This window comes from Pithys albifrons, chromosome 6 (genome assembly GCF_047495875.1).
Source record: "Pithys albifrons albifrons isolate INPA30051 chromosome 6, PitAlb_v1, whole genome shotgun sequence".
NCBI classification, from domain to species: domain Eukaryota; kingdom Metazoa; phylum Chordata; class Aves; order Passeriformes; family Thamnophilidae; genus Pithys; species Pithys albifrons.
In genome coordinates, this window is record NC_092463.1 from 16,042,828 (window position 1) to 16,069,111 (window position 26,284).

A 26,284-nucleotide genomic window follows, 5' to 3' on the forward strand; every position below is an offset into this window, starting at 1 on the left:
TCTTTGGAATCCAAATGAGACCCTGCAAGAGCATTCATGGCACTAGTACTTCCCTATCACTGCTGGAAATTTTGCAGTATTTTGGATCATCTTGGCCTTTTTAGTACACACTGCACTGGCGGTTCACAGTCATTCTGCGACTGTTGAGCATGCCCCAATATTTCCCCCTTCTCTTATTTCCAGCTCACTCAAGACCTTGAACTTTGGTCTGTGAAAAAGCAAAAAATCAGAAGTGAAACAGAACAGTGTTGTATTGCTCTCCTTGCTGAGTGAAACAAAGTCACATCAAAACAGCTTTGCATGGTACTCGAGAGATCTCCAGATAAGGTGGAAAAAATTGCTCAACGAAGTGTCTTTAGACTTCATGGTGGAGAACCTGTCCTTGCAGAAAATCAGCAAACAGACAAACCTCATCCCTTAATTTCCTGCAATTAGAGCAAGAAATAAAGCCAGTAAAAAGAGATGTCTATTGGTCTTCTCCTAAATAAAATTCAAAACTGTATCTCTTTAATCTTATGGGGATTTGCTTTACCTATTTTCCCTTTAAGTGAATAGAAACCTGCCTTGCTTGCAGCCGCTCACTTCCCCTTTTTTTAAACAGCAGTGAAACTAGTTATTTCTATGTGATAGGAAGGAGTTAGTTCATTGAGTTTACATGCAGATTTTAGCTGATAACATTCTCTCCCTAGTGAAAGATTTCTGAAGGGTTTTCCAGTCAGTCTAATCAACAGGCAGAGCTGAATGAAAGCACAAGATAGTTGACTTTCTTTCTTTCATTTGCCAGATTTTGATGATCACAATTTCCTTTTACAGGAAAGCAAAGAATAATAAAAATGGCTACAACAGCAGCAAATGCTCAAAGACAGACGATAGGCTGTGAGGAATACAGTCTATACAGTAGCCTGAGTGAAGACGAGCTTATAAAGATGGCCATCCAGCAGAGCTTGGAAGAGGACCCTGCAGGTCAGACAGCTGCCCAGAGCCACCAGAAGTCTATGGTGACACGTGCTGGTGAGGTGGCCACCCCCAGCCGAGCCAGCCCCCACAACCCACCCTACCGCATCTACCCTTGGCAAAGGTGAGTGCCTGCCTGGGAAGACAAAACAGCCTCCCCTGTCAGAGCACATGCTCTCTAATTAGCTCTGCCAGGCGGCTCCTCTGCAAGCCTGTCATTACTGTGAAAGCCAGAGTCTGCTATAAATCCAATGAGGTCAACAATTTATGTGTTCACAATGAAAGGAGAATTTGCTTGATGTTGTCTGTTTTAAGCAACAAATAAAACAAGAAAAGGGGCACTGCCATAAGCTTTCCTGAACAACAGAAGCCTTCCCAAGGCCAGCTGCTCTTTATCCCCACAGGAGCACACTATATGCTGAACTTAGGTTTTGCCAGAGAGGGAGGACAGCATTTGTTATGGGAAAATAAAGGAGAGACACAAAAAATAGGTATATAAAACAGAGTGAGCTGGCTAGCTTTTAATACTTCAGCTCTTAGAGGATGTGGCTATTTCACATTAGAGTCTGACTTCAAGCATGCCACTTTCAGCCAAGAACAGCTCCAGACACCAAATCATGGCAGCATCCCGCTCCCTAGCAATGCTGGGCTGTCATCACAGAGACCTGCTGACAGTTTCAAAACCCGGGCATTGTTCCCCTTTCATTTTATACTAGGCAGATTTCTCCTGGGGGGAAGGGAATAGGTCCAAAATTTGCCTCCAAACCGAGGGAAAATATCCTTTTTACTAATTTTTTTTTTAATAAACTAGAAGTAACCAAAATTTTGTTCCTCCTTCTTTGTCATAACTCCACCCTCTGACACCTTGCTCATTACCACCTGTGGTTGTTTGGTTCCAAGGCTGGGAAACTGGGGACAATTTAATGACAATTTGATGTAAGCATGTTCATAGCAGTGGAATCAGGATGCTGTACAGCCTGCAGTCCTACTCCCATCGAAGGCTGTGGTTTCTCAGTGTTGTTACCATGCTCTTTTTCTGACAGCTCTACTGTGGAGGCTGATGCTGGGGACAATAAGGGCTTTCCTGACCATTTGGTCTTGTCCTCCTTGGGGGTCCTTTGACACCTGCTGATTTGGCAACAGGCAGCATTAGCATTTCTGTGCATTAACCTGTCCTGCCCTTGCCTCAGCCTAGCAGTGTTTGACCTCCCCCTGGAGCGAAAACCTTTGCAGCTTGTAGCACCATATCTGTACCATTGCTGAACATTTCTGACCCCTGAGAGAGCTCAGTTGAAATGGAGCTGACACTCAGGCACTCTGGGTCCTCCTGTACCCAGCTCTGACCCACTCACGTGGCACTTTGGAGGTGATGAATGTCACCTCACCTCGCCTTGTGCCTGCTTCCTGTGCGGTGCTGGCAGGGTTAACCACACTGTTGTCTTATATGGTCATTTGAATCCCCTGACGCTTCCTCAGAGGGCCAAAAATAAACGCGAGCCGAGTGAGCAGCTGAATCCAGCACAGAGCAAACCGTGGCCATCTGCTTTTATTCAAAGCCCTGACTGGCAGGCTTTCTCGCTCCTTTTCTGTGGATGTGTGTCTCTGTTTCTGCCTCAGCATGACCTGTTTCTCCTATTCGGAGTATTTCTCCTTATTTCATTCATGTCATCGCCACTCCAGATTGGCAGCTCAGCAGACAGGCCGTGCTCAGCCATCCAGCTCGGGGGCAGCCTGTGGGGTCAGGCGAAGGTACGACAGCAGCCTTTGCAGCACATCCCAGTCCGTGTAAGTGTCTCCCTCTCCCTCTCCTGCTTTATCCACCAGTCAAAATAAGCCTTGCTACCCACTCTCCCCCTAAGACATCTCTTCTGTGTGGCAATGGTGTCTGATGGGGGGAGAAGGAGGAGGAAGTCTTGCTGACACCTGCACTGCACTCTTGCTGCACTCCTACTCTTCTTTCCAACTTTCTATCTGCCCAGACCATGTCCAGGCTCTGGCAGGTGACCCACCTCAAATCTTCCTTCTTTTCTTCTCCCTCTTCATCTCTCTGCATCCCTCCAGTGCACATGTCCTGGGAACTCTGGGTCAGTCAGTAGTGCTGAGGTGACAAGGACATCAGGGAAGGGATAAATGCCCTGTGGTTTATGTAGACTGGCTCATTTACCAACATGGTAGATGAGGCAGACAGGTGCTGATAGTAATTGCATTGGTATTAAGTTCAGGGTTCAACAATGGGGAAGAGTGGGGGAAAAAATGTATCACAGTATATAAAAAAGATGAGAAAGTGCAGTCCTTCAAAGCAAATATTTTATAAATGCTCCCAAGATGCTGTGCCTTTTCCCAGCTGTACCTGTGCTGTCCTGCCACACTGAAGAGGGTTTACTTGCCCAAAGAGGAAACTAGCTTGACTGACACTAATCCTCCTGGCCATGCTCTGCTGTTGGCAGGGCTGCAAATAAGCTTAGGTGAACAGAGTCATGGATGAGGAAAGCAGGCAGGCAAAGGGGTGGCTGAAGCTCTGCCACAGTGCTGTGTGTAGTGGAAATAACTGGACTATTACGGGTTTATGACAGCTCTTTGCAGGGCAGAGTAGATGCATGCACCTGCCTTTAGCTATCAGATGACAAGAGAAAATTGTTGTAGGCAGCACTTCTCTGTATTCTGCAGAAAAAAAAAATCTCTGCCTTTTTCATGTACTCATTTCAAATCTACTTTGTTTTATCTGTATTGCAAGTCCCTCCCTGGATGCCCGATTGCAGGGACTACCCCTCCAAGACTCTTCTTTTCATCCCTCCCCCAGCTCTTCCCCACTTTCCCCCGCATCCTGGCTAATGCAGGGTCTATTCCTTGCCCTCCACTGCCATTGCCCTCCCTGACATTGTAATAACCTCTCTCCACTGCAAAATGAAGCCGGCCTTAAACATGTCACCTGCCAGCTCCCCTTGGTCACACTTAAATCACAACCTCTCAGTACGTGTTCTGCACTCCTTGCATGCCTCTCTGATGCTCTGGGTCCAGCAGCAGGCTGGAGTGCACGCTGTTCATCAGGTAGTTCAATACATGGAGGGTGGGATAAGGCTGAAAAACTAGCCCTCCTCTGCTGCCAAGTGAGAGCAAAAATATAGCTGGGAAGCCACAGGAGAGCATGATGGCAAAACTTTTACCCTAGCCTCAGAGCTAGGAAGGGATGATACTTGGCTTCACCTGGGGAAGTGCTGTTGCTTCATGCTGCCTGCATCACTCCAGGTTGTCAGGAAAAGAAAGAGCTTCCTGAACTTTTCCATGTTCCACTGAACCTCTTCTGCAGCACTCTGAATTGACCTCACCATACATCTCATCTGCAATGAGTATTTATTATCTTGGCTACTGGCCTCTGAAATGCAGTAATTCTTTTGAGTTGCCTATAAGGTTAAGATTTCATGAGATATTAAGACTTACACTATAGTTTAAATACTTATTTTTTCTGTATCTGATGAAATCCAGGCAGAAGATATGTTGGGTTTTTATAACAGCCAACCACAAGCCAGGCAGAAAACAAGGATTTCACATGGAGATTCATTAAACTTTGTGTTCTGATCTGGAATTTGCTTGGCTAAAGCATCTGCAACCTTGTCCAGCAAACCCCCTCATCTTACTCAGGAATCATTTAAGGTCAAGGAACCCAACAGAAGTTTGTTTCATTCAAGATCTGAGGGCTTAAGCAGAATAATAACTGATTCTTCACACATTTTTAACCCTACCACAGATCTGAAGTACCCTCCTGCTTTCACTTTTGGTCTCAGATAACGTGATTCACCTTGCATTTGTTGTGTGCCAGCCCCATGCACAGCCCCCTGCCGTGGCCCACCTGCTATGCAGTAACTCATTAAGCACTGGTAATTCTATCATGTGCCCAAATCCTGAGGTCTCAGTACATGTGTAACATGAACCTTTGCACAGAACAGATGGTTTCAGCAACCTTGTGCCAGAGGCGTTGAAAGACGAAGATCCCCCACCTCCACTCCTCTCCCAGACAAACGTGCCAACAGTTGCTTGTCAGCTGACTTCAACAAAATACTCAAACATCTGTATAAAAATCTATTATCTGTACAAAATTAGCAATTTTAGGTTTAATCCCCAGGGTATTCTAAACAGTATGGACATAAAGCAGTGCCTCTGGGACCTTAGCCTGGCAGTTATCAGAAAGTCAGTCTATTCCTCCTGGGAGGGCTGTGGCCAGGAAGGCAGCTGCCTCCTCTAGCTGTTATCTTCTCAGGCAAAATGCCTGGCCTTGTGTCCCATGTATCTCCCCATTCCAGTGTTGCTATTTTTGTGACTCTACTGCCTTGCAATCACTGCTTCCATCTATAGAGGAGCAAGAGGCACCAAATACTTTCTCACCTGGGAAACGGTGCCTTTTCCCTTTTCTCTGGCATATTTGTTGAGTTCACCTCTTCCGCTTCAGTCCCTGAGTTTCTCCTCAGAGAAGCAGCCTGGTGACTATTCTTTCAATGCTAATGTCAGTGTTTATGGCACAGATTGGGTACTTTTGGACAAACTGAAATTAGTGAGGCCTGTGTGAGTGTCAAGCTGTTGGTCTGTCTAGCCCCTGCAAGGCAATGACATCCAGTGCTGCTCCTGCAACACACTAAATACAGAGGCTGTACCAGCGATCTGCTTCACAGCTCTCTGCCTCTGCCATGGTCCTGGCAGACTCAGATGAGGAGGAAGGAAGGCACCAGCTCCTCCTGCAGGTACTGCTGACTGGAGTCATGGTGACTGTCAGGCAGTGTTGCGACTCCTGCTGGGTGGGGAGACGCACTGGTAGTAGCTCTCACTGTTGCTCTGCAGAGGGACTGATGTGCCTGGGTCAGCCTTGCTCTGCAACCACTCTGACAGAGCTTGGAGAAATAGGTTGCTGCCCAGAGTGTGTGGAATGCATCCTTGACAGAGGGAAGGCTTGTGAGGGCAAAGCAGACTTGTAGGCTGCTCATTGTGCCTCACTGCTGGGTAGCATGGAGCACACTTCATGCTTTTTATACAGTTTCACAGTGAGTTTCTTGACAGTGTCAGAACTAGGTATCACCAAAAAAGATTTATATATCCAGTGATTATGCACATTTCAATGACTTTGAACTCCAAGACTTTTTAAATATTTCCATCTTCTCCAATATTTTTTTCATCCATTTTACTCCTTGTGTATAGAAGCTATTTGGCCCTGTGGAGCCTGTCAGTGGTTTGGTGGATTTGAATGGACCAGACCATGAACCACTTAACAGCTAACAACCAGATTTTCAAAAGTATCCAGCACCTCCTATGTCTTACTGAGACACTGGAGACATATTTTTAAGGTCTATAGTGTCTGAAGTAGTTACCATTTCTGAAAATTTGAGTGCTCAATTCTGCAACAACAGCTGTAGATCTCTGTGGTGTCATCATGAAGGGCAGCTTGGAATTTCATTTGGATAGGTGGATAATTTTCAGTCATGCCTGGATGAAGGAAGGAGAGTCAAAACCAACACACTAATGTTCACATGGACCTGAGGGAATGGCCTAAAGTTATGTCAGGGCAGGTTTACGTCAGAAGAAAGCTATTCACTCAGAGAGTGGTTGAGCACTGCCCAGGGAAGTGGCCATAGCACCAAGTCTGACAGAGTTCAAGGAGTGTTTGGATGATACTCTTGGGCACATGGTTTGACTCTTGGGGATGATCCTGTGCAGGCTTAAGAGTTGAACTCGATTATCTCTGTAGGTTCATGCCAACTTGGCATATTCTGTGATTCTGTGATAACTGGACCAGCTAAATTCTGAAAATGGGATTGTGTAAGGAAATAGGAAATATTTTCAAAATAGAAGAGTAAGATTTATTGATAATTTCTGCTAAAGCCACCTGCAAATCAAATCTAAAAATTTCTTCAGGGGAGAACAGGGGCAATTCTCTTCAAAGTTAATCTTATTTAAAAGATCTCATATGGAAGCGCCATGTCACATGGGACAGCAAGGTGGTGTAATGATCACAGCTATGGACACTTGGCAGTGTACACAGCACATGCAGGGCTAGTGTTCCTTAACTCCAGATATCTAAAATAAGTGTTTAGGTCAGAGATTAGTTCCACCTCCACTTTCCTTACCCTCCAGATAGTGATTCTTCTGATCTGCTGAAATGGTAAAATTAAAAAAGACAAAATTTTACTTTTCCAAGCCCTGTAGCAAGGCATCTTAGGGCCACAAACACATGCTATATAAACTGAAGGGGTTCACTATTTTGGCCAAATGATAAAGTAATATTGCTGCAAAAAGCTCCTCAGTAATAAGGAAGCAGTAATCAAGCTTTAATCTTGTTTTAAAGAGAACTTGACCCTGTAGTGGCAGCAATCAAGGATGGAGATGAAAAAGCAGTATGCAACATGATGAAATCAGGAAAAAACCTTTCACAACCTAATAAGGATGGATGGATACCCCTCCACGAAGCTGCATACTATGGCCAAGTGGGTTGCCTGAGCCTGTTGCAAAAAGGTCAGTGAACTTAAAACTAATTAATTTCAAAAGAGAAAAGAAGAAAATAAATAAACTTAGGCAGAATCAGCAGCATCCCAATCCTGACCTAGGACTGCATATGAAGCTTTTTTCCAACCTCTCTGACAGTATATTAATTTCACCTTCTCTTAGAAAATAGGTTTCCAGACTGAAGCCTTAGAAGTTAGGATATTTGGGAGAAAGTGATATTGGGATAAATCCTGCCAAGCCCTGGATTTCTCACACTAAAGCCTGGAAGCTGAGCTTTATACTATTATGAGCTGCTTGGCTGCCAAAGCTGACAGGAATTACCCCACTTCTCACGGGCTAGATATACAACCCAACACTTCTTTGGTGGTGCTTGAAGGGAGTCAACTCTTGTAGTTTGTTTTTTTTTTCAAACTGCAGCTGAAAAGAAGTTCCTCAACAACTTTCTGCATCACTAATGACCATAGTTGAACATTTTAATCTAAACTGCTGACAGATTTAGATACTCCATCTGAGCTATAGTAACTTTATAGTATATTCCTAACTTATATTGCTCATGGAAAAGGAAAAGAAATAAACAATAAAAACTTACTTAAAACTCCAAGGATTTTGGAAGGTGATGATGCTGTAGATACTTGTGCACTACATGCCATAATGACTTTGGGCTCACCATTCCTACACAGCGTACCCCAGCACCATCGATCAACGCACCCTCAATGAGGAGACAGCTCTTTACCTGGCCACCAGCAGGGGCAACCTGGACTGCCTGCTCACCCTGCTGCAGGCTGGGGCTGAGCCCGACATCTCCAACAAATCCAGAGAAACACCGCTCTACAAAGGTGTGTAGTTGTTTTTCCCAGGATGCTGAACTCTTCTGGCTCCACTAGGGCAGAACTGCAGGATCATTTGTGATGAAGGGCTGAAACTCAGTGATTAGATCCTGTTTTCTACTTCCCTGCTGTAGTCCTCTATCTCCTATGTCTGTCCTGCCGTGACCTTTCTCTCATTCACAACAGAGACAGGATTAGCAGCTGCCTGGCAGGGTGCAGGCTGTGATGTGGTGCTGAGGCGGGAGTATGAGATGTTCAGTGGGGCCTTAAGCACAGGCTGTCTACACAATGTCCCAAGCTTACAGAAAGCTGGAGAGTACTGGAATATATACACTTTTCTAAACAGTAGGACGTAAGTAGCTGTTAGATGTGGGAGTACAGTAACTGTAGACATGCCAGTGATTCATATACTATGTGGGTCAGGCCAGGCTGTGTGCTATGGAAGAGGCATAAAATTATAAACAATTCAGTGAGGCAGATAAAAGTATTTAACATGGACATACTACTTTGCTGCTGATTGGAGAGAACAATTTTTTTCTTTAGCAGAACAACAATACGTCCATGATCTCACAAAGATTCATAGAGGGAGACAGTCTCTCACACCTTCATGTCAATCCCTCTTTGCTCCTGCCGTAACAGTTTTTAGCACATTAAAAACACATATTACGGGCTAAAACAGCAATCTCATCTCCAGCTTTGGATACCTGACATTAGAGCTGCTCAGTTTAAAATGCTTTTTTTTTTTAATTTCTGGCTTTTACTTGACTAAAGGAAAGCTGTTCTGCTGTGCATTAAACACACAGTAGTGGTAGTAGTAGTAGTATAGTAGTGGTGGTGGTAGTAGTAGTAGTAGTAGTAGTAATAGTAGTAGTAGTAGTAGTAGTAGTAGTAGTAGATGCACTCATAGTAACAGTTATAACAACAACAATATGAAAACAGCCTTTAGCCAGGGAAAAACTCTTAGTAAGAATGTGCTAGCCTTGATGCAGCATCTTCTAGTCTGCCTTCCCACAACAAAAAAAAAAGAGTAAAAAAAAATCTATCATAGCAAAATAGTCATCCCTCATATGTGAACAAATTCAAGGCTTCAGAGCAATAGATAGGTAATTACAGAAGTGTCTAATTACATAGTTACCTTCAGTACATACGAATGACACCTGTTTATGGGGGAGGAAGCCATGGAGATATCCTAAGGGAAGAATCAAAACCAAAAGGTGCAACCTCTGTGAGAAAAAGATACTATTATCTCAAAGAAAAAAAGCAATTGCTATGAAATGTGCTAGCCTCTCTTCTGTACATGGTATAACAAATGCTAATTGGAGTTTCTAAATGTTCCTATGTACCTTTGATTTGGGATCCCACCACAAAATTGTATAGAAAATCTTATGATTTACGATTCAAAAAACAATGGAACAAATTAATAGAATAAAAAATTAACAATATGGTCTTGAGCTATAAATTGCTTCAGTCTGAGAAAGTGCTACCAACTCACACCATTATTGTTTTCTAAGGATTCTTTCTAAGGATCCTTTTCTAAGGATCAAACTGTTGGTTTGAATTTTTCTTATTTTCTTGTCTTTATAGAGCTTTGCCCGCAGTCCAGAACAGTAAGATAATGTGTCAGTTTGCACACAATTTGGATAGAAAGTGTTCAGGTCATGTGATTTCTGTTATATATTTGCTCTTCATAAATTATTTCCTGCACCTTTATCACCTCATGTTGTCACTATGGTGTCAGCTTGGTACAAATGTGCTGGGCTGGATTACCCCCAGTACCAGGCTTGGCACAACCCTTGTACAGGACACTTAGATCCCACCACCTTCCAGCTGAAGATTGGTTTCATTGTCACATCCTTTATGAGCCCCAGACAGTGTCATTTGGCAGCAGCCCTGGCCCTCGTGTTGACCTAAATGGGTATTTGGTCTTACCATGGCTCACTTGTATTACATTGCCTTAGGCTACATGAAATAGATATACCAGAATATTTTCAAAAGCCTGTCCTAGTCTCTTCCCTTTTTTCCAAAATAGCTTGTGAGCGCAAGAATGCAGAGGCTGCAAGACTCCTGGTACAGTACAATGCAGATACCAACCATCGTTGCAATCGAGGATGGACTGCCCTCCATGAGGCTGTCTCCCGGAATGACCTGGAGATTATTGATATCCTTGTGAAAGGGGGTGCCAAAATTGAGTCAGCAAATGCCTATGGGATCACTTCTTTATTTGTGGCAGCTGAGAGTGGGCAGCTGGAAGCTTTGAGATACCTTGCAAAATGTGGTGAGTATAGCTGTGCCACTACATGCCTTTATTAATTTCATTCTTAATGATTCAAAGTTCCCAGTAACTCTCCCTGGCTCACTCTTGTGTCTCTGGAGACAAGCTCTAGCCTGCAGAGTCACTGAAACCCTGTTGCTCCAGATGGCAGAATTGGGTAAGGTGTTTCAGAGCATGGTCTAGACACAACACACTTCAACATTCATTCATGGTCATCTACTGTGGGAAGTAATATGGTGCTGTCTAACTGCATTTTCTTGACAGCTTTCTAAATTCATATTGCTGAAAGATGTAGCCTAAAATCCAATCAGTCATAAAAGGCAGCTGTAGATGGTAATAGATGACAGAAGTTGAACTTTAGCCAACCCCATCTGCTCATGAACATGTGCAGTGATGGGCAATGTTAGCCGTCCTCCTCTTAATGTATTCTGCTGAAAACAGATAAAATACTCTTGTACAGTTAACGCATTTGCATCAAGTAGAAGCAGTCCAGCTCTTCCTATGTGTAAATTTTCAAATATATAAATCGAGTGAATTTTAATCTAGCTTACACTAAACATACCTTTTACAGCTCCACTCATGTGAAACAGCTTTACACTAAGCAGAACATACTTTACTACTATTCTGAGGCATATTTTATTTTCACATTGGGTAATATCTTCAAGGCAGGTAAGATTTGGATACTGCACTTGTGAAACAAGAGCTTAGCAGAAATGAAGTAAAACTTCTGAAACAGTTACTATGGCTAAGAATGATTCAAGAGTTGGGGAATAAAAAACGTGTTCTGCTGCCCAGCTAGTCTTGTCAAGACAATTTTATATGATCAGTTATTCTGTCATGCTGCCTATAATGTTGGAAACTAAGCCAGAATGTGATTTGTGTTTCAAACTAGATAGATATTAGGATTTCCTTAAAGTTCGATTTTGAGAAAAATACACAGGAGAAAATCCAATAAAACTGTCTAATTGTTTCAGGCTCTGAAAAGCTCCTCTTAAAATTCCAGGAACGATATCATTCATAGTTTATGATGAGCAATGTTCATCATAAAAAGGGTTTCTTTCTTGTTAGGAATGCAGTCCTTTGTTATGTTTTGTCACTGCAGTTCTCCTGATGTTTACAGCTACAGCATCTTTAAAGGGCCAAACACAACACAGATGTTTCAGCTTAGAGTGAGAGAACAGGGAAATGTTCTCTTTGGAAGAGACTTTTCATGATCAAACATGATTTCTTTATTAGAGTTTAGAAGCAAAACTCCAGTGAACTGTCATTCCCATTTAGGATACACATAGAGCAGCTGGCCTGAGAAGACCATGATACAGTATATAACAGTCAAAACCCAGTCTTTTGGGCCACAAATATCTACAACAGAAAAAGCTAGGTTCCAAATTGTTCATGGCAAAAAATGTATTGTCTTGGTTTATACTTGCGTGTTGTTTATTAAGCCAAGCACACATTAGAGAAATATTCCCAAATAATCTAGTAGCTCATTAATAATATTTCTCTTTTTTTACTAAAATCATTTGGAGCCTAACTTCGGGCCCCGTAAAGTGAAGAGTTATGGCCCCAGGTGCTGAGTTTTGATATGGGATATTCATCGATTAAGACATGCCCAAATAAAGTCTGTTTAGAACTGTTGCTTGGCACCCACCAGATGTCTTTTCATAGAGTATTATTTTGGCCTGGCTATGTACTAAAATTAAAACATAGTATAAATTCTATCAATGTGAATATATAGAGTATAAATGATACATATAAATATATATCATAAATACATTTCCATAGAATTTTTGAAAGCACCTATTGAGATCATCTAGTCTGAACTCCTAAACAGGAACAGCATATATACATAGTGAAAACACACAAATATTAATGGGATTATTGCGTTTGAAGGAAAGGCCTTGCTATATAAAGAACAATTCATTTTAAAGGGTTTTGTCTTTGAGCTACAGCTAAATGGAGTTTGGATTCATGATTAGGACCTAATGGTCATAAAATTTCTATCATATTGAAAGCCAATGTAAATCTATGATATAACAGTATATAACTGTTGACTACATCACCTCTGATATGACCTCATTTAGAACCCCATCCAGCACATTCTGTAGCTCCAGTGTTATGGAGATGCATGTGTTCACTCAAGTGTGTTCTTTCCATCTGATTTTAAGCTTTTGTTGCCAAAATTTTTCTTCTTTCCTAGGTGCTGATATAAATACTCAAGCCAGTGATAATGCCTCTGCCCTTTATGAAGCCTGTAAAAATGGACACATACATATTGTGGAGTTTCTTTTGTCCCAAGGAGCAGATGCTAACAAAGCCAATAAGGATGGCCTTTTACCTCTCCACATTGCAGCCAAAAAAGGAATCTGCGAGTAAGTTTCATAGTTTCATCTTTTAGACAATAATCTAAAGTCCTTATTGAAAGGAGAGTGTAATGTTTCGGATCTATTTCTAGGCATTTTGAGCAAGGGAGCTACCAATTGAGAATAGGGCTTTCTGCTTGCAGAGCTTGAGCTAGAAGATACTGAGGAATGTGTTTGTAATTTGGGATGGGATGGGGTGAGCAGGAACATGGGGTGAAAGATTCCTTTTCCTTTACCAAGACATCACCTATTACAGCTAAATAACATTATGTTTCTTGTAAGTGGATTAAACTGAGCTCTTCAAAACATTCTTGAGATGAAATAAAAAAGCATTGGTGGGGAGTGTTAGTCCTTCCTCAGTAGCTTTTGAAGCATAGTTTGAAATCATTTTCCTACATGAGTTCTTTGTGATTCTTCTGCACAAGCAGAAGATGTTGGATTCATCTCTGATGTGTTCAGGTTTTATTGACAATAATTCAGTTGCTGACAGCAAGAAGTGGGTAAATGAATCTCTAAGGCATTAGTGAGATTGTTACTAGAATATGGTGTCCGGTTCTGGTATCCTCCCTTTCAGAAACTTTTCAAGAAACTGAAAAGTCTTCAGAAAAGGACAAGAATTGCTTGTGGTCTGGAAAATATATTTTATTAGTGAGTGATTAAATAACTCTTAATCCTAATGCATAAAAAGACCCGGTGGTTTCTTTCTAAAATGAAATGTGTTTAGGATAGAGCTGAGCATATTTAAACAGTGAGTAAAGTAACTAGTGATAAAAATAATAAGAAATCAGGTAGACTTTCCAGTTCTCTGTTATAGAGGTGTTTCTAGGAAAGGGACAAATTCTACAGTCTGTGATAAAGGTTATCAATTTAGAAGATGCTGTCTAGGGATGGGATTATTGCACTTCATGTAAATAGCATTTACCTGGCTCTTTCAAAACTTGAGACATTGCAGCATGCTTCTGAGCCTGAACTCCACAGCATGTACTTCTGATTCTATAGCAAATTTTAGTTCCTGCCTTTAATCCCTTGCTGCTGGAAGGGTGAGTGGCCCACAGCTAATTTTGCAAAGCCAAGTCACATCTTGCAGTGACAGACCCCTTTTTTGTCTGTAGAGGACTCTTCTGACTACTGCAATTTCTATCAAAATACTACTAGCAACAAGGAAATGAGAAAGTCTATCCAACTGCAATGGCTGTTTCTGAGCAGTACAGCTCTCTCTGCAGACAACTGATAGAGTGGATTCTTACATATTTCACAGTATCTGAAGAATAAAAGCTTTTGACATCACTACACTTTTGCATATCAGTTTTCATCCAAGCATTTAGGTTTGCTTGGGAATGCAAATTAACCATTTTTATAGACCTGAGGATATTAATTTTTTTTAGTTGGAGTAGGCCTGCTTCCTTGGGCAAGCTGTGTATTCCAGAGGGCAGCTCAATGTCAATTTATGTAACAGCTTCATACACTCACAGCATGTACATGAATACCCCACACAGATTAATGCAGGCATGATTCAAAATTTTCTCCAAGGTTTGACTTACATGTTCCAGAGACAGAACCCAGATCAAGTTGTTCATTTTCAAAAAAGTTTATCTTAAAGTAGAGTAAGCTGATCTGTATCCAGCTTGTGTATAGAGTCCAGCCCAGCTCTCTGAATCTTTTGCTCCACGCAACAGTCCCACACTCTGACCTGAGAAGGAATTTACATATTATGAAAATCCGGGCTTGATTCAGGTCTCATATCTGTTATTCCTGACAACCATAAATAAGACCAGAATTTAGGCCAAAGTCTAAGTTCCTTCACTTGTAAAAGACTGAGTACAAATTTGTGTGCACAACTGCTGCAAACTAAGTGCAAGAGAAAGACAAAAGAAAGTGATATTCTCTTATAAATATTTATCTAAATGACAAAGCTTTAGCCCAATTGGCTGATCATTCTTAATTCCTTTGGTATTCAGTAAAATAACACACTTCACAGTGACCTCTGTATTCCTGCAAATTTAGTATGTAATTCTGCAGGAATTCCACACTTCAACTTTTTGGCAGAGCATGAAGACTCCTTACCATCAAAAGGCCAAGAATGGTTCCAGGGCTCAACTGTCAACTCCTGTTGCTCGATGTTTGTTTATGTTAAATGACACCTTGTCAATACTGAGCTGAAATTCATAAGGGTCATCTCAGGAGCTGTAGGAAAATTGCAAGCAATCATTTAACTCTTTCCCTCTCAGAACTGAGATGCTGATAAGGGAAAACTTTGTGAAGGGTGGGCAGATTTATTAAGTAAATAAAAGTCAGTAAACTCTTGGCTCACTCCTACTAAGGATGCTCTTCTTCCTGCTCCATATAATTTCTAACAAACAGAAATCACAGAAGCAGGTGTCAGGGATAAGAGGAAACTTGGCACCATTTCAAAACAGTACAGACACGGATTGTGGTTTGACTTCTCTGGTCTTGGCTGCTTTCACTTGAGCTGCATTACACCTCTAGAGAGACAGGAAAGCCTACAGAGGTAGAGGCACCACATTACTGAACCAACCCACTTTGGAGGGTGAGAAAAAGTGCCAATTTCAGCTACACAATTAAATTGATATGAATTTGACGCTTCCTGCTTATCATACCAAAATAAATGTGGAGTACAGGGAACTTTACTGAGCTCTAAGGCACTGCAACATTTGGATGCTGAGCCTCAGCATGGCACCCTTGTGGTGAGGTTCAGGTCCCCCTTGCAGACAGAAATGATGCAGTGCCTCTTTAACTCAGATGTGAAGAGCTGGCTGAAGCACATGTGCTGGAGGGAAAGAACAAAACAGACCCTTAAATCTTCAAAACATTTGATCATGGGATGACTAATGCTGGTACTTGGCATGGTGTCCTCACAGTGCTCTGTGCCCTTTTTGTTATTAGGCTCTTAGAGAACATTTGCTGATGGTGGGAAGTTGCCAACTCACCAGCACCCAAACCTCCTGCTCCCTGGAGAGTGTCACAGTGCTGGAAAACTAGTGCGGCTGCTTGGAGAAAAGAAAAAAAGTGCTTGATTTCCCAAGATATTTACATATTTTATAAAGCCTTTTTGTTTAAAAATGAGATGTAGAAGTAGCTTGGAGACATCAACAGTCCATCATGTAAATAGGAACATAATCCTGTAAAGTGCTAGCATCTTCAGCTCTTATTTCAGCTCCTGGGAGCGTTGGCGGCTCAGTCTTTCACAGGATCATTTCACAGGATCACAAGATTGTAACAAACAAAGGTTTTACTGAGACTGGCACTTATATCTGGCTTAGTTAATTATGCAAATTTATGTTTGAGGGCCCAGTGTTGGGACTGGCCATTGCAGTCAAGCTGAAGATATGCTGCATTTTAAAAGAGACACGCTACATGGTAGGAAACTGGGCTTTGCATGTTTGTATGTTATCGGAGCTTTTGACTAGATAGAGGAGTCTACATGGGAGGAAAAGAGAAGGAGAAGGTGTGCTTGGCTTGCTAGCTTCCACAAGTTCCTATTCAGATATGTCTCTCTCCACAGACATTATATAGGGAGCCTGGGCATCTCCAGAGACAGCAGGCAAACTTAAGCTGGATGGTCTCTATTCTCTTTCTGAAAGTACCTTAAGATGACTTGTAATGACAGAATCAACCTAGTGCCTTGGTTAAACCACCCAAATTTATGAACAGGAAATGAAGGTTTAACCCATAGGGTTGGTCATGCAGATCCAATGACACCTATGCAGACATAAAAATGATCACAGATCTGTGACTATGGGGCTCCTGTATATCATATATTTGAAATTCACATTACATAATGAGAGCAGCTTGATTTATGTTGTGGTGTTTAAGCCCGCATCATGCTTTACAATAGCAATCCCTCATTACTAGGGTTTAGGACTTGGCTGTACATTTTTGCACCTTGGCTAAAACATGGAAACCAGTCTGGCAAATATTTTTATTTCTTTTTTTCCCCTTTACTAATTTTTTTTTGGCTCCTCATGATCTGGGATGGTCAGTGATAGCCCCATGAATTTGCCACAGACAAAAGCCACACAGTGAGGACCTCCAGGATAGGGATTAATGCAGGGCAATGACTGAATTATCAAATCTGTCAGGGGAGGCCTGGAAACCAAATATGTAGTTTATGCTAGCTCAGTTGTAGAAAGGGGGCTTCACTGTAGCATATGGATAGTAGAAACCTGCTTTTTTAGTATGTCCTATTTCACTCCCTTTCTGATCTCAAGCCTCTTGCTGTGGCTGTGATCCTCAAGACCTGCCAGCCCTTCATGTTGGTGCCCTTCTCTGCAGAGCAATAAAGCAATCCCAATGAAGGTGGGGAGATACAGGCTCTCTGCCAGCACCTCAGGCTGCAGGGTGTGTGCCTCTTCCTCCAGTCCTACCCACAGCACGATGATGAAGGTGCAGGACATTCGGTCGATCCTGGCTTGTTGTTTGCCATTTGGGCTGTGGACCTAAAAGGGCAGGTGAATGCCAGCCTGTAGCTGCCATTACTTCGCAGAAACTAGGCAATAATTAAAAAAAATATGTTCCTCCATGAAAGAGGGAAGTCATACAACTCATATTTTTGGCAAGGTAGGAGCAGAGGGAGTTGTTGACATGTTTGACATTTACACTCTGGTTTCTCCCAGAGTTGTTCCTGTGCCCAAGTTAGCAGGCTCTGCCTCACAGGTACAATCATAAAGCTATGATTTGATGTAGGGCTGCAAATCCCCTAGAGCTCACTGCTTTTCACTGACTCTCCTCCTGACAGGATTGTCTCCATGCTGATCCCTGTGACCAGCCGCACTCGTGTCAAGCGTAGTGGCATCAGCCCCCTGCACTTAGCAGCCGAACGGAACAATGATGACATCTTGGAAGAGCTGATAGATGCTGGCTACGAGGTCAACAGTGCCCTCTCCAACGAACGGTCCTGCCTTTACGAGGACAGACGCACCACTCCCCTCTATTTTGCAGTTTTTAACAACAATATCTATGCCACAGAGCTCCTGCTGCAAGCTGGAGCCAACCCCAATGTTGACCTCATTAATCCGTTACTCATCTCCATCCGTCATGGCTGCCTGAAGACCATGAAACTGCTCCTTGACCATGGAGCAAACATTGATGCCTATATATCAAGTCATCCCACCACATTTCCAGCTACCATCATGTTTTCAATGAAGTACCTCTCTGTGCTGAAGTATCTCCTGGATTTGGGCTGTGACGCAAGTTCCTGTTTTGAGTGTCAGTATGGAAACGGCCCCCATCCCGCCTTAAATTACAGACGGGAAAGACTTAATGATCCTCAGCTGACCACAGAGCCAACTGTAGTACAGGTAAGCACTGTAAAGTCTGCTTGTAGGAATTCTGAGGACACCTACCCATGGATCTTGACAAATTTAGTATATTTTTTTCTCACAACTTTCTTGTGAGAGAAGTTGCCATTATCCCTACTTTGTTTATAGAAAAAAAGGCTTAATAAATATCTTTGAATGTTCCAATTTCAAAGTCAATGACAGTGGGAATGTAGGCAACAGCCACTGTAGCCCCAGCTTGAATTTACAGTGAATTATAGCCATCTTGACAGCCTTACAGTTCTACAATGTTCTTTTCCTCTGGACATGAGGTGCCAGGAGTGAGGCATATTTTTACCCTGGCAGATGTATGGGTGGTAACATACAGATAGTAGAAACCTGCTTTTTTCATATGCCCTGTAAGATTTGTTTTGCCTGATATAGAATTTTAGCTACAAGTTACATTAAAATTGTCTAGCACTTCCCTTTATGAGCGTGAACTAGTGAATGTAAATAGTTGCAATTTCTAAGTCTGCTGGCTAAGCAGTCATGGAGCAAGAGTATAAATTATTACATTAGCTACATTTGAAGTTTTCACAAAATATTAGGAGATTTAGATCCATGATTTCATAGTTTCAAAGACACTTATAGATTCTACATATCCACATTTTACGTATGTATCTTTGCAGTCCTTTCCAAAGTGCAGCTGGGCTCAGCTTCCATTGGGCTGGAATTGGACTCTCAGAATTTTGCAGAATCTCAGATTACTTTTTTTTTCTGATTTCTGTATGTTCTCTCCTTCCATTATATCCCAAGCAAAACATGATCATCCAATCAAAACTTGCTATCCTTCAACATGCTATCCAAAAAAGAAATCTCAGCATGGCAAGTCTTTCTATTTTGCAAAGAATGTGGGAAGAAATAAACTATCTTCTGTCTAGTTTAAGTGTAACTTTGAGGGGTTCAGAAGAATCCCAAAGACATGGTTACCAATAAAAGTTCTTTGGTGGTAGATATAATAAAGGAAAACATGAAAAGATTCTAGGAAATCTTGACCTTTTTATCAGCCCTGTCTTCCAAAAGACATCACTCTCCAGTAATGTCTGGAGAAACAAAAAAACCCAACCAAACAAACAAATGAATCTCATAAAGAGGATGGTAAGAGTCCATCACAATAATCTTTTATCCCAAACAGAGCTGACTCTTCCCTGAGAATGTTTGTCACAGCAAAATTCTTCCAGGATTCCACTTTTTTTTTCAAAGAAAAATTAATAAAATATATCATCTCTAGTCCTTGATTCATTATATGATAGCACATAGAGTGAACAGAGAGATGGAATTCCAAGGCATGGAGAGAGGGTTTGTCTGTAGCCCTCTGTGGTATCCTAGCCACTAAAAACCAGTTCCCTCTGGATCTCACCTAAAACTATTGCCTAACAAAATATTAGGTCACTCAAAGGTCATCTCCTCAAAGACCACAGAAGGCAGAGGTAGCAAAAACTATGTAAAATTTTATCTGTGCCTAGAGAGAGAGTAGTGGGGGACAAATGCATACAGAAAAAAAAGCAATTCCTTCCCTTTAAAATTCCTTTTATTGCTAGGATTTTGGTTAATATAAGTAAGGCATGTGAGATGTGGCTCCAAGATATATAGTTATGCTATGGTTTGTATTCTGAAATACAGAGGATCTTAGGAAACTATAGCCTTCTCCACACAAAGGATGTGCATTTTCTATTTTCTTGCATAAGATTATGTAAGGATAATAAATCTGAATGATTAGTCTTCATAACGACTATGAGCTACTGTGAGTGGATTTGGAAAATGTATAACTATAAATCATTACCAATGCTACTGAACTAACATGTCATGGAGAAAGTGAATGCACAAAAATGGTTGCTGCCTCCCTCTGCATTTCCAGAATTGCTGTCAAACCTGTGAAGGTGGGGAGAGCAGTATCATACTGCTGTAAGAGGGCATTCAGGTTTCTGCCAAGGATGCAGGCTCAGAGCCACTTTGACCCTCGGTCAGTCCCATTGCCTACAGCTGCAGGCATGCATTATTCTGCTTCGTTTTGTTGTGTTTATTTTCCTGGAAAGTGTTTTGAAACATGCTTATTCCAGAAAAAAGTTTTTGTAGACTGAGCTTGTGAACAGGGAAGAGAGAAAAACGTGGGCAAGGTCTCTAGGAGAGACAAAAGAGCAGGTATGATCCAGTATTTTATTGTCCTACATGTGTCTTCATTTAAACTCTGATAAAGCTGTGGCTGCATGGAGGTGGGAGTGCAGATTCCCAGTTGGCACATCCTGTGGGTAACTGAGTGGCCATGGTATATGCACTGGAGGATGAGAGCCAGATTTACTAACTGAACTTCCTATAAGCAGTCTGGGTAGGAAACTGTGGGTTGTCCACTGCAATCCTTTGACATTACTGTATCTAGTTGTTCTGGAAAACACTACACAGTAATGTTCAGTGAAAAATAATAGTCAGAATGCTAATAAACACCTCTGTGAATGCTCTCACCCTGAGCTAAATAGCCTTATTTTCTGCAGCTTTATTCTTTACTAGGTGAGCTAATACAATTTTGTATCTGAATAAGAGTATCCATACAACAGTTCAAAGCATTTTGAGGTAGGATTCCTGCATGTATAATCAAATTTGATCTAGTTACAGAAGCTTAGGCTGAAAGAGGTTTAAGCTGCATGTTCTTTGCCACTTGGTGTGGGCTTGGAGGGTGTTTGCAGACAGTCTCAGTGACTAAGCTGACGCATAATGCTTAGGCCACCATCATTCAATTGGATTCAGCCATGTGCCTGAGTTCTTACACAGCATGATTAAATGCAGGTTAAACTTTCTGACTGTTCACATGCAGAGACGTCCAAGATATCTTCACCACATGCAGAACCCTAAAAGAGACAGATGAAGATGACTGGTATAATATACATATTTAGATTAAAGTGGGAAGAAAAGTCACTAATTTTTGAAATGAGCTGCTTAAAGTCAGGTCCTCAAGTCTATTCTTCAGTATCTCTATAAGCAGCCCTCCATGCAATGGCTCAGAGTACTCTGCAGCTCACACTGGGGGCAATAGAAAATTTTCCTGATTCAGGACTGAGTAAGGAAGATGTCGTCCTATTAGGCCCAGGATAGTTCTCCCATATGTGAGTGAAAACTGCATAGGATTCGTCTATGATAAGGTTCCTGCAGACTTCTTTCTAGTAAGGTGTTTGGTCCCCAGAAGCTGCAGACACTTGTGAGTTCACAAGAAGCAGAAGTTGCTATGCTCTGCTGAATCTCTCTCTTTGCTTAAGCCTCCTTTGTGCACAGTTGTCCCATAGAGACCCTCCAAGAAGGGAAAAGAACCCACCATGCTTGGTCACGGCACCCCAGGCTGCATGAATCTTTCAACGGCCCCTCACTGACTTGGGGCAAACTTCCTCTGCCCCACTTCTGTAGAAGTAGGGCTTTTGGACTTGTAAACAATTCAGCATTCTGCCATGCTCCAGAACTAAGACCTCACCAGGCATTTGTGTCATCCCGGGATTGTAAAGAGGAGGCTCTACCCTCAGCTGGAAGAAAACAAGCTTTAGTTGAAGTTTTCTGAAGAGAAACTGGTGATTTATCCTCACAGCTGGTAGAAGGGTGGTACCATCAAAGCTGTCAGGACCATTGCTATTGTTGCTGTTTCCACAAATGCATTAATGTCCCACTGACTGTAGTCAATCTGTTTTCCCCTGAAGTTTTGTGAAATGGTGTCTACTCCAGAGATAAGTCGCTGGGCTGGGCCGATCGTCGATGTTCTCCTGGATTATGTGGGTAATGTGCAGCTCTGTTCCCGGCTCAAGGAGCATATTGACAGCTATGAGGACTGGGCTGTCATTAAAGAAAAAGCAGGTATGATCAGCTAGGAGAGAATTTGGCACAATTAGTCTCACTGTTAGATTCAAAACTTCAGTCACCATCTCTTCTAAGTATTCATCTCATAACATTGAATAGATTTCCCTGCTGTGATTGAATTACACTTTGAACCAGGTATGAGGCACTATAAATTTCTGGGGTGCCACTGACTGTGATGTGAAATGTACACCAGCCATGGATGTGACTCACTGGGAATGAGCATTGAAGTGCAGAAGGGCCTATTTGGCTGTGCCTGGGGTGGAGTCAGGTCAGGACAGGTGGGCAGCATGACCATCCCCACAGCAGCCTAGCAGGCACCAGTGGCCTTTAAAGCCTTTATTTATATTCTGCTCTCCCAAATATCCTTTTCCTCAGGATACAAAGCCTTTTGTGGATATTATCAGACCTAGTTCTCTGGCACCAAGCTAAATTTGGTACCTACTGCATTATTTTAAGTGGGAAGGCTGAATTCTTCAAAGTGGCTCGTATAGATCCTCCTAGAAAGCCCATTGCTAAGGTTGAGAGGTACAGCACCCCATTCTCCAACCCCACTTCATTCCCTGTGTCATGCCCCAGAACAGATGACCTTCCACCATTCTCAGTCACCTAATCCTTTCATTACAGAAACTCCCACCCTTTCTTTCATTGCTTTTTTCTCCCATTTTCCTCTTGACACTGTCTTGGCCAAGCTGAGCTGTCCCTCTCAAGTTAAAACTTATTCTGACCATTTTTCTGACCTTCCTGTCTTTCAGAACCTCCACGGCCTCTTTCCCATCTGTGCCGCATCAAGGTACGAAGTCTGGTTGGAAGGAACCGCATCAAACTTCTTGACACCTTGCCTCTCCCAGACAGACTGATCCGATACTTACAGCACGATTACACACAGTGACCCCAGGCACACTGGACATGCAGTGGCTTCCCGGCTGGCACTCAGCATCACCAGCATGGTGAGGGCCCACAGCAGGGAAGACTTGCTGCTGGCTTGGTCAAGAATCCTCCAATGACTAACCTAAGAGAAATATGCTTTTGAAGCATGAATGAGAAGAAAATGGAGGAGATGGAGAGCTAAACATAGGACTGTTGTTAGGTTTTTCAGGAGAAAACACATATGATTCACCTCAGAGCTTGATCTGCAAAGAATAAGAAATGAAAGCCAACACTAACAAATGAGTAGTAGTGAAGCAAGTATTGGTGAGGAATGCAAATCGTGGGGTTGTGGTGAAGCTTAACATCCTTGCTCTGATCACAATTCAGAAATTATCGAGAGTCAACATATTTGGGAAAACAATCACATTTCCTTCACTGACTGAGACTTTTATTGTGGTTTCTATTCTATGGTTTGGATTTCTCTTAAGTGTGCTGGTTGCTAATTGTATTACTTTTACACCACCTTGCTAACACTGTTACTTTCTTTTTTTGTACCTTCCTAATTAGTAGAATACTTGATTTCTGAACATTCAAATCCCAGAACTCTTCAACAGACTATCATTCAGAAATGCTAAATCCTTTGAAAGTCAAGGAAAGGTTTATTTGAGGAGGGTGTAAGAATCGTATTTGCGCATAGTGAATACAGTTCACTCTGTATCCCATTTGCAACAGGAGGTAATTCTGCTTGAAAGAATTTCCTAGACTGGGGATTTGAAAGCAACTCTGAGCTCTCTTTTTTATTTTTTTTAATTTCTTTTCTTTTATTTTTTTGTTTAAATTGGAAGTAGCTGCACTGTAAACAGTAAGTTTATATTATCATGAATCTGGTTTCAGAACACAACAAATCACTGGAGAACTAGGAACAGAGAGTGATGTGAAGGAGAGAAGCAACATTGCTAAACCAACTTAATCTTCCTTCACTAGAAGATATTATCTTCACAAACCCCAGCCTCTCCTACCTCCTTGGGCCTCTGTTCAATGGAAGAAAAAGAAATTATTTCCAAATTATGAGTCAGACTTCAAAATTTATGAAAATGAATACCCAGAATTAGGCTTCCAAACCCTTATTCAAGGTGCCTAAACAATGTTAAGTTGCTTGCACCAGGTGTAGTTCCACTTAAAGCAGAAGGATCACATTTAGTGTCAGATACTACTGAAGCAGACTGAAAACCTTAGGATTTAGCCCTAAATTTTCTGACTTTGGAAGTCTGAATTATCTATTCACTCCCTTTGACACCAATAAAAGTTATTATCTCAGCTTCTTTGAAAATTAGGTCACCTGTTTACAGCTCAGATCCACAACTGATTTATGGCAGCCTAACAAGTTACCATCTATCTGCTGAACCACTATAATTGTCCATGAAATTCTTTTATTGAAGTTTTTAACAAGTCACATTCCCTCACAGCTGGGGAGCCTAAGGAGCCTATGAGCAGTTATTGGCAGTGACTACAGCTCAGCTGACAGGTGTGACTTGCTGAACTGCTTTGATGAGTGCTTCATTCCTGACTAGTCATGTAAAAAAGTATGAAAGAACCTACATTTAGAATGACATCTATGCAGATCTTATGCTAGAAGCACGCTCATTCCTACCTTAGGTGACAAAGGAACCATGCACCGCGGTCTGCTTGGAGTCCTCACCAGAGGCATGACAGATCTGGGTATGTTTGTTGGTTTGCATACTATACATAGAATCAGATAGAAACCTAAGTAGGGAAAATGTATTGCACTGAGTTTTATTTGTGTGGAGTTTTATACCCTAACATGGGACTAAAGTGTGTTGCATGCATACAAGTCTGTCTGGGCACACAAATTCAGATTCTGTGATAACTTTGTTTGAAATGTGTTCATTTAGTGATCTATTTGCAAAGCTTTGGAAAGTTATGTGAGATTCTTCCACCGATGAAATTTCATCCAGTGACTTCCTTTACTGCCAGTTTAGGATATACCCCCTTGTTTCCTGCAGTGTGAACAGGGAATTGCTTCAGGTTAGAAAAATATTGAGTGGACAGAAAGGGATGGGAAACAGAAACTCTCTAGACCAGTTTTGCCAGTGAAGGCTGTGTATTGGCAACCACTACCTTGAGAGACAGAAAATCACCTGTGGAGTTCATGCATCTCTCATTTTTTGAGCCTGAACACTGAAGGTCTGGGTCTTAATCCCACTGATATGTCAGAACAAAAGTCCTTGAAATTAAGTAAATGTAACAAAGAGGGTGATGGCACAGACGCAGCTTGCTGGAGACCACTTCAGTGTTTGTTTGGTGTGCAGAGACAACCCTGGAGACTCTGGCTGATAGAAGGATTCACATTCACCAACTGTATGTATAACCACAGAAGTGGGATTTCATAAGCTATCCAAAACCAGTAATTTCCCCTGAGCCAACACTGTTGTGTCCACAAAAGTCTAGCAAGTTGCAATTTCTTTTTATGTCTTTGGAGAAGTTGAAACTATATTTGAATGGGACAAATATGGAAATCCCATTTCTTCTTTCATTCCTTTTGGGAGACCCAGGTCCTGGTTTGCTGTCAACCTGCTGTCCTGAGCAGGAGTTACTGAGCTGGAGAGCACTGGTTTGATAGGAATGTACCACAGCTGTGGGAAGGATAAGTGCACAGTGTGCACAGAAACTGAGATGAGAAGAGTCTACCTATTAGAGGGGGAATCTGGTAATTACAATGTTATCAGTTCCTTTCTGCTTGATGATTACACCAAATCTTCACACATTCAATTTACAATTATTTGAACTGAACTGGAGCCCACTACCTCTCCACTCCAGTCATTGACATACTATTTCGTGCACAATACTCAATCTGCACAAAATCAATGTGCCTTTAACGCATCTATCTGAAAGTTACTGTGAAAAGAAAAATAGCCCAAAACCCAACCAACCAGGCTTTGTAAACAGATCAGTAGTTCTAATGCAAGTTAAGTGGCCTGTTCTTACTGAGTGTGACAGACAGACTCCTTCAGAGACAATGACTTTGTTCTAGGAATATTTCATGATCAGGTTACTGTACTTTTTTACTGAAAAATGTGCAATTCACTTGATGTTCTTGTGCACTTTTTTGATTTTTTTTTATTTCATTTTGTATGAAAGCTTTTTCATTTACCTCTCCCTTCCCATTATTTATAAAAGCTATTGTGGTTTTAAAAATTTAAATTTGCATTGTTCCAGTAAATAGCAGCTCTCAAATGTTATGTTTCCATCTTTCAAACAAAGTATGAATAAACAATTACATTCTGAAGGGCTATTAGCTATCCTGAATAACACTGACCAGCCAAACAC

At 41.8% G+C, this 26,284-nt stretch overlaps 1 protein-coding gene across 2 annotated transcripts; it reads left to right on the top strand.

Moving 5' to 3' along the window:
* The first annotated feature begins 2,481 nt into the window (after positions 1–2,481).
* Positions 2,482–26,247, top strand: ASB2 (ankyrin repeat and SOCS box containing 2). 2 transcript variants are annotated; one of them, XM_071557616.1, is made up of 8 exons: positions 2,482–2,739; positions 7,283–7,449; positions 8,121–8,276; positions 10,297–10,542; positions 12,737–12,908; positions 17,656–18,217; positions 21,913–22,066; positions 22,822–26,247. In XM_071557616.1, exons 1-8 carry the CDS (start codon positions 2,573–2,575, stop codon positions 22,956–22,958), a joined length of 1,761 nt encoding a protein of 586 aa, XP_071413717.1. In that variant the 5' UTR covers positions 2,482–2,572; the 3' UTR covers positions 22,959–26,247. The 2 variants fall into 2 exon arrangements, with proteins under 2 accessions (XP_071413717.1, XP_071413718.1); XM_071557617.1 differs by lacking the exon at positions 21,913–22,066.
* Positions 26,248–26,284: the final 37 nt, after the last annotated feature.

Bases quoted from the DNA above. Each gene is read 5' to 3' on its own strand.
- ASB2 (XM_071557616.1), top strand. From the start codon at position 2,573: ATGACCTGTTTCTCCTATTCGGAGTATTTCTCCTTATTTCATTCATGT. The intron at 2,740-7,282 runs GTAAGTGTCTCC...CTTGTTTTAAAG, and splicing joins TGCAGCACATCCCAGTCCGT to AGAACTTGACCCTGTAGTGG. The intron at 7,450-8,120 runs GTCAGTGAACTT...ATTCCTACACAG, and splicing joins CCTGAGCCTGTTGCAAAAAG to CGTACCCCAGCACCATCGAT.